The sequence below is a fragment of the Mastigoproctus giganteus genome, chromosome 4 (assembly GCF_048544385.1).
Source record: "Mastigoproctus giganteus isolate SK-2022 chromosome 4, ASM4854438v1, whole genome shotgun sequence".
NCBI classification, from domain to species: domain Eukaryota; kingdom Metazoa; phylum Arthropoda; class Arachnida; order Uropygi; family Thelyphonidae; genus Mastigoproctus; species Mastigoproctus giganteus.
The window spans coordinates 197,666,827-197,680,358 of record NC_143578.1 but is presented as its reverse complement, the minus strand read 5'-3'; the positions used below and the strand labels follow the sequence as shown (position 1 = coordinate 197,680,358).

The 13,532-nt window shown below is 36.3% G+C and overlaps 1 protein-coding gene across 1 annotated transcript in view; it reads left to right on the top strand.

The window, feature by feature from the left end:
- Positions 1-13,532, top strand: part of LOC150087313 (E3 ubiquitin-protein ligase LRSAM1-like) — a 533,929-nt gene that overhangs the window by 450,312 nt on the left and 70,085 nt on the right. The window contains exon 16 of the mRNA XM_090372443.1: positions 1,658-1,756. Within this exon, the coding sequence (XP_090228569.1) occupies positions 1,658-1,756 (99 nt within the window). The remainder of the gene's footprint in view (positions 1-1,657; positions 1,757-13,532) is intronic.

Below are 13,532 nucleotides of genomic sequence, written 5' to 3'. Positions count from 1 at the left end.
AAACTAAGCATTTAAAAATCTGCATTTTGGATGCAATGTCTGAGGTACCGCGAGTGAGAACTACGGGCTTAATCAATACTTCAAATTCATCAAACTTATTTACTACACTCCTAGCATCAGTTTACAAGCATGTATTTCTGCCTGTTTTTGCTTGTACAGCTCATATATTTACTTCTCTCATGAGAATCCCCGATATGCTTTGTAATCCCCCATACCTTGTTTTCCAGGCTGCTGTTAAACTATGTTTCAGTATCCCCCTCTCCCCTCCAAAAAAAAAAAAAAACTGACACTATAGGAAAGAAATCAATCTCTGTACCAGAATGTTGTGAACAATTGGATGGGCATCGGAAATAAAAATTGGATAAACTAGGTAACAGGGTAAACTATACTTTCAAAAAAGAAGAGATACCAAAGCTGAATAATAAACTGTCCATTTTTTGGAAACAAGCCAGAGGAAAATATATCAAGATAATGAATATGATAATTTCATGGAAATGTTTGGGCTTATGTAAAAAAAATTATGCAGCAGTTCAGGAATAAGGCTGTCAAGCCTTATTCCTGAACTGTTTTCTCCTTCATGATTTTATTGGTTATAATCACTTATGGGGAAGTTTCAAAACAAATAATTTTGGCTAGATAGAACAAACATTAGACCAACGTAATCTCTTCATTGTTTTATGATGGAACAACAAACACCTATTTTCATTTCCCCATTTGCACTACAGTAGATTCTTCAGATTTATTTTTCTCTCTGAATACTGTAAATACTTGTTATCACTATCCAGTAATATCTACTTCTAACAACAGACTGATTGCATAACTGACAAAATTCCAAACTATAAACTTATCAACACAGAGTGAGATAGCTATAGTAAGTTAGCCCAATTTAACTCAAATTTATTAAATCAGGAATCAGTAAATAAAGTGGCAAAACAGTTCACAGAAAAAAATTTTATGTGCAGAAAATCCCAAAGATTTTGCATTTGCGAAGACCCTTGAAATCACAGTAGAGTACCAAATTTACCTGAGTTAAGAAAAGAGGAAAATTCTGATGTTACCTTACCACTGAAAACGGTATTTTTTAAATGCCCATGCAAAAGCAAGGCATATTTATAAGAATATTGTTAAACAAATAGTGGAATGGTATTTAAAATTTGTGACCACAAGGAAATTAAAACCAACACAAATGAGAAGTTAAAATGTCTCATGGTCTGAGCAACCGCTGTGTCAGTTTAGGGTTAAACTTTTCCTTTCTGTTAACATTCCTCCAAATATTGGTGGCACAATTTGGCCATAGCAGCCCTTGTGCCAATAAATCCCACTACAACAACCAAAGATTGGTAGCATTGTTCATTATTCATAAGGCAGAATGTGCACATTATTCAATTAAGCTTGATGACAGCTTTATGAAATTTCCTCATTACTTATGTATTTTATTTAGTTATTGATTATAAAATTATATGAACAGTATAAAATTGTACAAAAAAGTATATTAAATCCATATGCATCTCTCTGAAATGTTATAATTAATTGAATCATAAGCTGTCAGTTCATGGCCCCAATTGCAAAACTGTGGTGATGTAATGAACAAAGGTGAAAATTTGGTTATGTTTATGTGTTTTGGCAAATATTTACCATTTTATTTATATTTTCTTAGCAAGAAATGGAACAACATAGATTAGAAGAAATGAAGGACTTCTGGCTAATACAGTATCAGAAATTAATGGACCGAAAACCTCAAGAAATGATAGACATGGTATATATCAGAATTGTTGAGTTTTAATCCTCTTTCCTGCATAAAAATAGCAATTAGATACAGTTTTTTTTTTTTTTTTTTTTTTATTTAACTTCTTAAAAGTTAAAATTCTTTTTATTGTTTTTTATTTAAATTAATGTTAGCTTTCATTATAGAATAGAAATGTAGTTATTCATGTTATAGTGCCCATAAAATATAATTGCCATATGATCAATATGCTCTATAAGTTTTTAAAGAATGAACAAACAGTTTCCACTTGTGAGTGAAGTGAATCAAATTTTGGTGAAATCCAGTTGTCCTGAGACAGCTAAATCCTGTGCTTGCACCTTCACAGTGGTGGGATTGTTAATAACTCTGGATATACTCCTCCCATATACAAAGTCTGAAACTGCACCTGGTATAATGGTAGTGTGCATGTTGGAGGTATTGATGAGGCCATGCTGTGTCAAGGAGATGGTTGGTCATACTGTTACTCTGTATATGCCATATCCAAAAATTTCATTAATTTATCAATTCATCCACCAAAGGCATCATAAATAAAAGGAATGGAACTAATAGAACAAACTGATCTGCAAAAAAAGATCTAAATCTTCCTAGACATATCCCCCATGTGAAAGGCCTGAAACTGCACCTGGCATAATGGAGGTTCCATGCTGCATGGGTCTTCTGTATTAGGCTTATACCTGCAGTAACTGGAACTACACCCAAACCCAACCCGCATTTTTTGTACCCGCAAAAAAAAAAAAAAATAATGTATTAAGAAAATTTGTATTAAATTTTCTAATTCAGTGTAATAATGTAATAATTAACTTTAAAATCAACCAATCAATAACATAAATATTTTATTGCATTGTATACAATGAATGAAATAAATAAATAAATAATATATATGTTACATATTTTTTTATTTTTTATATAAAAATATATTATAAATCAACAGGGATTACCTTTATTTTAGATATAGGAAGCTTCTTTTCCAACTCTTCTAGTCCAACTCGCTAATAATTCTTGAGAATGGCGATATCTATTTTGTAAAGCAGGTGGGACATCTCCCCCACTGTCAGAATCGTAGTGGTCAGACCATCTGAACACTATGATTTAACATTGTTTATACAAAAATTGGTTGATAATCTTGATCTGCAGATCCAATAATGGCAAATGAATGGATTGACCGTGTTTGGGCAGAAATCAGGAAAGATTTCAATGACGAAGACATCTACAACAGAAGTGGCAACTGAAGTTTAACATTGACAAATGCAAAGTACTGCATATGGATAGAAGTAACCCCAAAGGAATGTACTAACTGTGTGGTACTACACTTACAGTGGTAGAAAATGAAAAAGACTTGGGAGTAATTGTGCAATCAGATATGAAGTTTTCTGAGCAATGCAGACAGGCTGCCAGAGCAGGTCATGGGGTATTGTCAATGATATACAGGAATTTTGCTAGCAGGGAAAAGGAGGTGGTTGTCCCTTTGTATAAAGCAATGGTCAGGCCTTGAGTATTGCGTACAGGTCTGGAGGCCTCATTTTTGGAAGGGTATAGAGTTGCTTGAGCATGTACAGAGAAGAGCAACAAGATTGGTGAGGAGAACAAAGCGGTTCTCTTACCAAGAAAGGCTTAGGTTCTGCAAATTGCAGCATCTGGAGAGTAGGCACCTGTGAGGTGATCTGATTGAGATGTATAAGGCCTTGAATGGGTTGAGCATGCTGAATTCTGATGGGATTCTTCTGCTTGCTCAGATTATGAACCTGCGGGGGATTCCTCTCATGTTTGGGGTTTACATAAAAAAATAAAAAATAAATTCAAATTGAGGAAAGACAGTTGTAGAATAGCTTTCCAGAAATTTGCCTTTAGCCAGCAGGTGGTTAATTACTGGAACAAACTTCCATCTCTCATTGTGGAAGCTGATGATTTAAATAAATTCAAGGAGGAACTGGACAAACTTTTAGAAGGAATGGTTGTGTGGTTGTTTTTTTTTTTGGGCTGATGCTACATAAGCTCACGATACATTTAAATTCAAAGGGGGGAAATGTGTTAGTGGAAAAAAACAAAGGCTCGTTTGACGGTGCTCATATGCACAAATATGACAAATAGGAACTGATTAAAAAAAAACTTTCGTCGGAAAATTGTTAAAATCTCAGTGTTTCAAAAGCATAAGGTAACTTCCCTTGGATTACACTGGAAACAAGAAAGCTTGGATGACTTTGGATATTTTTCATGAATACATAAATGATTGGAATAAGGAGCTATTCAAAAAGAAGAAAAATATTATTGTTGGTTGATAACTGTCCTGTACATCCCCAGATTCAAAATTTATCCAACATTAAGCTAGTGTTTCTATCTCCCAATGTGACAACAATTTTACAACCAATGGACAGGTGTAATCAAGAGTTTGAAAGGATTTTATAAAAGATTTGTAGTTCTACATCTGATCATTCAAAGAGAACAGAAACTTACCGAGTCTATATCATACCACACATCATCCAATTAAATTTATTGAATGATGTGTGGAACAACATTACTTCGACAACCATATTGTATTGCTTCAAGAAATTGAAATTAAATTCAAATGAAATTTCAGTTGTAGATGAAAAAGATGGAAATGAAGAAAACAGCTTACCATTATCCAAATGGTTGCTACGTAACAATGTAGGTTTTAATACAGATAACATTGATAAATTTTTACAAGTTAGTGACAACTTATTAACTAGTGGTCTTTCTTCAGTTGCCACTTCTCAGTCCATCTATCTAAGAAACTTTTCTGAAATCCGAATATATGATGTCAGAATTATTTTTCCATTCTCAATCTGATTGGATACTGCATCATAATATCCAATCATATTGAACAGCAAGAATTGTCACTTAACAAATCCATCACATCATTGCCATAAAACTGTATTCCTGTGTAGATGAGCCTGCATTACTTCTTTAACCAGTGACTTTTATTTTCCCTGGTACATAAGTCAAGCTTATAGGTTTCTAATTATTCACCTCATCCTTTGACCCACCCCACCCTTTGTGAATTGAAGAGCATTTGCACATCTCTAAGTCATATGGCTCTTCCCTGAATCCAAGGATACTTTCTTAATTATAGCTGAAGCTGTGCTTATATCTTTTGCTAATTATTTTAATATAGTTGATTAGATTCTATCAGCTCCAGGTGCCTTGTTTTCTTTTAGTTTCATCAATTTCTTTTGCATTATCTCAAAATTATTTAGCTCCTAGTTATAAATTGGTATACTTCTGGTATTCCCATCCTTATAAATATTTTTGCAGGTTAATGTAAATGCAAATATTTATTTAGCTTGTCAGCAACCTAAGCAGACTCATCAATAGTTATCCCATTCATATCTGGTGGGCCAATTTGATACGTCTGTTTCCTTCTAGAATTAGCATTAACAAAAGATTATTATTTTTGCTTTTCTTTGCATTCTCTGCCATAAACTTCTCATAAACTTGCTTAACTTCTCTCACTTTCTCCTTCATGAATTTATTGGAGATTACTTTATACCGGGTGGTTATAAAATAAGTTTCCATATTCATCAGGGAGACCATAGTGTCAAAACGGTTAGAGTTAGCGCTGTGAAAATCGGTGGGTGTGTCATTTAGGATATGGGGAAACGATTTGTAGAAGAAAAAAAATTAGTTCAAATTTCTGCCACCATGGGGAAAAATGTCACTGACATATGTAAAAGTTGTCATTTATTCCAAGACACATTGCTTACGCAAATGACATCCTGTTAGATAAAAGCAGAAAGGCCAATACCACCGTCAATAACCATTATGGTTCTTACAAAAAAGGAATGTGCTCTTTTAGTAAACCTGTTCTAGCAGAATAATGCTAATGCAGCACTACATGAATATCAGAAACTTAAAGGTTTGTGTAAAGGACCTTTGATTTCAGTGGGGCTTCGAAAACTAATAAAGAAATTTGAAGTGATCGGGGAGTTAGGTGTAATTCCGGCAGGGGATCACCACTTATTGGAACAGAGGTAGTGGATTAAGTGGCGGTTGCAATGGTCAGAATGCAAAACACTACATCAGTAGTGCCAGAGGTGTGTCAAGAGACTTGAACTTTCCTTGGTCTAGTGCACGTAAAGTGCTTCGAATAATTTTTACACTGGTTCCCATGCAAGATTCACGTAATGCAAGAACTAAAGTCTTGTGATCAGCAACAACGAATAGACTTACTTTCTACGATTTCTGGCTCATATGGAACTTGACGATACGTAGGCTCAAATGAGCTTGTGGTCTGATGAGGCACATTTCACTCTTCATGGGGCTGTAAATGCACAAAACTGCTGAAAATGGGGAACTTTTTGTCCATTTGTTGTGCATGAAAGACTGCTACAAAGTCCATATGTTACAATATGGTGTGGATTCACAGCAGAGTTTATAATTGGACCATTTTTCTTTGAAGAGTCTACACCCCCATGGTCCCGTAAGGTGCACGGTACTGTGCTCTTCTAAGAGATTGCATTATTCCCACTCTTCAAGAAAGGCAGTGCTTGGAAACCAAAGTGTTCATGAAAGATGGTAACCCTCTCCACACACAGGCACCTCCGTAGCCAGGTGGGAAGGAGCAGCAGTGCATAGCACAAGCTTCTTGATTAGACCGGGGTTCGAGCCCATCACCACCAAATACGGAGGATGCGGAAAGGTCAGGGAATAACCCCCGCATATTCCCGGAGCAATATGGCCTTAGTTGCTAATGCTCCTAAAAACCAAACAACAACCCTCTCCACATTGGTCGACAAGTGAAGGAACTGCTCCGTTCAATAATCGGAAACAATCACATCATTTCTAGAGACTTTCCACAGTTCTGGCCAGCCCAATCACAATATCTCGATCCCTGTGATTTCTGGCTATGGGGATACCTGAAAGACAGAGTTTACCATGGCGGCATACAGATGCTTGTTGATTTGAAAGCAAGCATTAAACAGCATGTAGACAACATCCCCAATGAGATGCTATGCAAAACTGTGTCGCACACCGTCCTCTGTTTTCAGAATGTCATCTCAAGTGAAGGAAAGCACATAGTAACAATATCTGTGGGTTTCTAAGTTCTGATATTAAAATCTAATCCTAAGTTACATATTCCATCTTATGTTTGCAGTGCCAATTTCTCCCCTGGTGTCAGAAATTTGAACTAAAATTTTTTCTTCTACAAATCGCTTCCCCATACCCAATCTAAATGACATACCCAATGTTTTTGACAGCTCTATCTCTAACCGTTTTGACACTAGGGTCTTCTGAATAGGGGAACAACTTATTTTATAACCACACTGTACAGCAGCTTTCACTTTACTAGGATCAGATTAACGGGGAAAGTTCAAGACACCAAATTAAAAAAATAATAATAATAAAAATATGAAACCAGAAATCATAAAATTCAAATAATAACTAAAATAAGTATAAACAGATGTTTTGCAAGTCATAAATAAGCAACAAGAAGTGGCATTATAAGTCGTCATTGGGATATAATGTACTTATTATCTTGCAACCACTGTCTTCACACCCGCTGCTCAAAAAAAAAAAAAAAGAGAGAGAGAGAAGAAATGTTTAGTTTATTTTAGTGCATTGCGTCGATTCTTGTGTTCTGTTGCACTGCAAAAAGACTTTGTTTTGTTGTCAGGGATGTTAGAATTTTTTTTTTAATATTAACTTTTTTTTTTTTTTTTTTTGTTTAGAAATCACAAAAATGATGGGTAAATGCAAAAGAATTGTGTGTTTTCAGTTAAACAAAAACTTGAAATTATTGAAAAGTTTGAAAATGGTGCATCCCTTAAATCTGTAATGAACCATTATAACATTCGTGACCAAACCATATGCAACATTTTAAAAAATAAAGGGAATCTATTAGATTTAAAATGAACATCATAGAAAATAAAGGGAAGCATCGTATTGGACATGTGAGTAGTGCGTGGTAAGTTTTTTTCTTTTCTTAACTATCACCATATTTTTTACGTAGGCTGCGGAACATTTTTCGATACAGTTAGTCCCTGACTTACGCAAATTCTTTTTCAAACAATTTTTTTTTTTATTTTTAGGATTGCAAAATTTAAAACAAACAAAAAATAATAATAAGCTATCAATAATGATGATCAAATTGCACAAGTGAGATATGGAGTAAGAAGCAAAAAAACATAGGAAAGAAGAAAAGATTCTTAAAATTTATTTCTGTTTTTTTTATTTTTTTTTAAATAATAAGAGAAGTTTACCTCAATATAATGCATAGAACACTTCCGTATGATAATCTCCAGCAATTAAAACCAAAAAATCGAAAATCTTACATTACAGTAAAAAATAATTAAAAATCAATTGAACACAATTAAAAATAATTAAAAAACAATTGAAACAATTAAAAATCAATCTAATGCAATTAAAAATTAAATTAATTAAAATAAATTTAACGAAAAAATTGCAAAAACGATTTTCCTTCCTGAAGCTGACAATGCATTTCAACCATATGCTGTGATCACAGGAATGAAAATTACCGAATAGGGGTGAGCGTGAAACTTAAATAGGGATTATTTGTCTTTGCGCATGCACGTAATCTTTGCGCATGCCCACGAATCAGAGATTATAAATGGCCGGCTAACATTAACAGAATTCTCATGTAATTTAATTTCAACAGTTTCTGCAATTAATAGTCTGGTATAATTACGTTGGACACAAGTATTTTGGCCTTGTTAAATAAAAAAAAAAAATCTGTTTTTCGTTAACAGCATAAAAGGCTAATTCTGACGCTGCTGAATGAGAAGCATGAACTGAGGCCACGTGTTGATTTACACAAAAATTCAGAGGAAAATGCATAGCACCTTGGTACGATGAGTTACAATCCCCGCAAGAAATGTTCTATACCAGGTCATTTATTTGTATTGCAAACGAGGAAAGGACTGAGCGATTTTTCAGTATAGTGTGTAGTTTCCTTATTGGCCTGACCACAATTTAAAGATTCTTTAAAGATACCGAATTTAAAATTGTGGCCAGGCCAGTATGAAAACTTCCCTTCTACGTCTCTCTCTCTCTCTCTCTCTCTCTCTCTCTCTCTCTCTCTCTCTCTCTCTCTCTCTCTCTCTCTCTGGCACCTTCGTAGCCAGGTGGGCAGGAACAGCAGGACGTAGCACACACTTCTTGATTAGACTGGGGTTCGGGCCCGTGACCACCAAATACGGAGGATCCGCAATATGGCCTTAGTTGCTAATGCTCCTAAAAACCAAAATCAATCTCTCTCTCTCTCTCTCTCTCTCTCTCTCTCTCTCTCTCTCTCTCTGGGTAATTCGAGAATTTTTTTTTTTTTGGCTGGTGCAACATAAGCCTCAGGCTTCCTTGCACCATATGGCTAATAATAATAACAATAAAAAGGCAATTATCTGTCATAAATTTAGAGAGCTGGCAACTGTGCAGAACTTTTTTTTTTTTTTTTTTGATTTGGTAGTTGTTGGCGCATTGGCTTCTGTGGCCATATTGCACCTCCCAAGGTTTTTGCAGTACTTTGATCCAAGCCCGAGGCGGGAATCGAACCCGCGACCTTTGGGTTGCCAGGCACTTTACCCACCCGGCTAGCCCAGTCGGCTAAGTGTGCAGAACTATGAATGAAGGCATATTCTGGGATTGATGCTGTCACTCATAAGCAATATCTGGCATTTATCAGTGTTAAGCCTCAACTGCCACTTCTCAACCTACCTGCTTAAATTTTGCTGTCCCGCTGCAGTAGTATACTTTGGATCCTATTTACCCATTCACCAGCTTTCCATCCTAGCATCTTTTTTACAGGGAAAAACAAACTATGAAAGGATGACTTTACCCCATTCAAATTTTTTTTTTAAATTGCACAAATTTTTACATGAAATTATATTCCTCATTTCTAGTTTTCCATTGTTTGGTAAGGTGCATTGCATAAAATATATAGAGTATGTGAAACAAAATATTAGATATTTTACAGTACACATACAAAGAAAATACAGTTTACTATATTTTCTTTGTATGTGTGGTGTAAAAATAAATTTTAACAGTGTCCATCAGTAACATCTCAAAGAAATAATGTAGTATTTAAGATGATTTTTTTTTTTTTTTAATGTAAACCCCAAATGCAAGAGATATTAGAACTTATAGTACTTAGTACCGTGCTTGGTGAGGTTGAGAACACGAAAGAAGATATTTGTTGACATTGGACTTGAACTTCTGTAGACTGTAATTTTCAGGAAATACGTATGAAGGATGGTTGCTGCAGAAAATGGCAGTTGAATGAATGAATGAGGAAGATGAAAAGTTGGTTCTGTGAGTTTGAAGTTGGACAGTAATTGGATGGTGGCAGCACGTGTTCGGACTGTTTTGGAAGAGAGAGTGGGAATTATAAAAGCCAATTCAGAAGAACAGTGCCCATGGAAATCTCTGTAGAAGAGGCATGTAGCAGAAACAGTACATCTATGAGACAGTGAGTGGAGAGACTCTGTTAGAGATGAATCATTAATTAACCTAACTGTCCTCTTCTGAACGGAATCAAGAAACCTGAGAGAGGTTTTGGGGTCACCACCCCAGATCTCGGAACAATATTCCATTGTAGGGCGGATTTGAAATTTGTAAACAGTGAACAGCTGTTTGGAAGAAAAGTAAAGCCGAGAGCAAAAGAGAAAACCAAGTTTTTTAGATGTAGAGGAAGCAATATTTGTAATGTGCTTGTGTCAAGAGAGATTAGAAGTCAGGGTAATCCCCAAAAGAGATATATCATTTTGCCTAGAAATTGGAGTGTCACCAAAGATAAGCATAGGAGCAGAAGAATCCTTTTTTGCAAGATATAAGACAAGACTGAGTTTTAGAAGGATTTGCTAAGTTGTCTTTGCCCCACTGGAGAATTACTTGGAAATCGGCATTTAAGGAATTGGTAGCAGATTTTCGAGAAGTTGAAGCTGATTGAGCAGGACAAGGTTACTCAAAATGGAAAATGGAATGCAATGTGCTATCATCGGCAAAACTATGGATAGGATTTCCAGTCCATGGAAGAAGGTCATTAATATACAAGAGGAAAAGAGTGGGGGAAAGAACTGAACCTTGTGGGACACGTGCATTAGTGGAGAAGTTAGAAGACAGAGAGCCGTCTACCATCACCCTCAGTGAGCGATCAAAGAGTAAACTGGATAACCAATTACTAAAAACAGTTGGCAAACCATAAGATGGAAGCTTGTTTAGAAGACTTTTATGCCAAACATGATTGAAAGCCTTTGAGATGTCAAGAGCAACCGCTTGTGTTTCACCAAACTTTTCCATTGAATTAGTCCATAAATAGGTAACATAAACCAGAATATCACCAGTGGATCGACACTGATGGAATCCATACTGGAGGTCGTTGATCAGACGGAAGGTTTCTAGGTAGTTTAAGGGTTGTCAGTTAATTGATTTCTCCATTACTTTAGAAAGAGTAGAAGTAATTGCAATGGGACGATAATTGGATGGGAGGGATTTGTCACCCTTTTTAGGAAATGGCAAGATATGAGCAAATTTCCAAGCAGAAGGAAAAACACATTTGGAATAAGAAAGTGAAAAAAGGCGGCAAAACAACAGGAGTAAGTTCAGGACCACAGGTTTTGAGAACAAGAAGAGAAATACCATCGGGACCTGGAGCTTTCTTAGCATCAAGTTTTGTAAAAATCCTTCTGATATCCTTTTGACAGAAGACTACAGGAGGCATTAAATGGAGCGTGTTGGGAATGCTGGGAAGAGTTTTACAAAGATCATTAATACATGAGTTTGAAGAAAAATGGGATGCTAGCAGGTCAGCTTTATCCGTGGCTGAAGTGACAACAGAACCATCTGGTTTGGACAGAGGTGGGAGCAGAGATGGGCAAAAGTTGCATATAACAGCTTTTGCAAGAGACTAGAATGCTCGGCTACCATTAAGGAAAGAAGCAAGTTTTCTACTCTTAGCCTGTTTAAATTTTAGTTTGGACTGATTAGCAGATGTGCTTGGCGCACACCCAGGGTCCTCAGCTGGATATCATCATTTTTCTCTTTCTTGGTGATTCCTTTCTATTTCTGACTCTTGTTCTCTCTCTCTCTCTCTCTCTCTCTCACAGGTTAACTTTTTTTTTTTCTTTTTTTTTTTTTTTTGGCCAGTGTAGCATAAGCCTCAGGCTAATAATAATAATATTATAATAAAGCATAAGGCTAATAATAATAATAACTGCTTTACAATTGTTGACTTTGGTGTACGCAGAAAATGAAACTGAAGAATTAGAAACAAGCCAATTACGATATGCAACTTTCTTCTCTTGAAACAGCCTTAGCACATTTATTGAAAAACCAAGGTTTAGATAAAGGGCAAGATTTTAAAGTGGAGTGTGGGAGAAAGGATTCCATTCCTACAATAATTTCACTGACACGATCTGAGTAAATGCTGACATCAGAAGTTTTGAAACAGTAATCCGACCAAGAAAAGAAGAAAAGAAATCTTGCAGGTCATCCCATTTTGCATTCTTGTAATGCCAAACAATACGAGGTTGGGAATAGCCATGAGATAAAGGCTCCATAGGGGAAGAGACAATCACCAAGTTGTGATCTGAGGTGCCTAAAAGACCTCTCACTTCGACCATGTACTTAGAAGGGTTGTTTGTGAGAAAAAGATCAAGCGTGTTGACTATATGATTAGGATTGTCCGGTATTCTTATAGGTAAATGAATAGTCTGAGCCAGGTCATAGCAATTGCAAGAGCCTCGGCATCTCGACCAGCTGGGTCAGTATGACTATAAAACGGAAGCCAGCTGGAGTTGTGAACATTAAAATCACCAGGGAAAATTACCTCACTGTTAAGAAAGTTGGACAGGAGAAAGTCAAGTTGCAAAGAGAGGAAGTCAATGAGCTCCAAGTGATTAGTGGAGTTAGGGGAACAGTAGAGACAACAGATGAATTTGACAAAATGAGGTAGAAAGATTTTAAGCCAGAGAAGGTCGAAAAGAGGAGATTCCAAATTACCAAGTCTCTGACAGGAAATATCAGAATGGACATATGCACAAGTACCACCTTTGAGGCGAAAGGAATCATACAGTGAATAATTTGGGCAACTGAGATGAGCAGTAGTTGAATCAACCGATAACTGAGATTCTGTCAGAAAAAGTACATGGGGTTTGGCAGACTGCAAGTGGAAATGGACATCGTTGAGATTAGAATTGAGACCACGTATATTTGTGAAATGAATTAGGAAGTGTTTGGCAGGTTTAGATCTTTTCGCAGATAAGCTTACTCTATTAGTTTGACAATTCATGGTGTATTCAATTGTAAGAAAAAGTGAGTGGGACATGCTGTATGAAGTAATGAAATTTTTGGATATGGCGTACACATGGTAAGAATATACCCGGATCCTTGACATAACGTGGCCTCGACAATGCCCCCCCCCACATACACACTACTCGAACTCCCTCCAGTCACTATCTGGCAGAGTAGAGGTAGCAAGATTATACACTAGCTGATCCAGAAGCCTCCTAGAGAGTTGCCAATAGGTTCAGCCCAGTGTACTAACTAGCAGCCAGCCTGCGAACACTGTTTTAGAGCTGTACCCTCGAAATGTAAGGTAGATTGGATCTCGCCACGATGTTCACCATAACTTTAAAAGTCATCAATCGGACTGCATGATGGAAGAGTCAGGGAAGGGTTGACCTGAACTTAGCTCTGGAGACTAAACACGGTTTTCACCACTTCAAGCCTCCAATAAGCAAAGTGGCGCTATTGCACCGGTTGATGAGAGTAATCCTCTGTGTTACCAGGCAGTACTACCTAG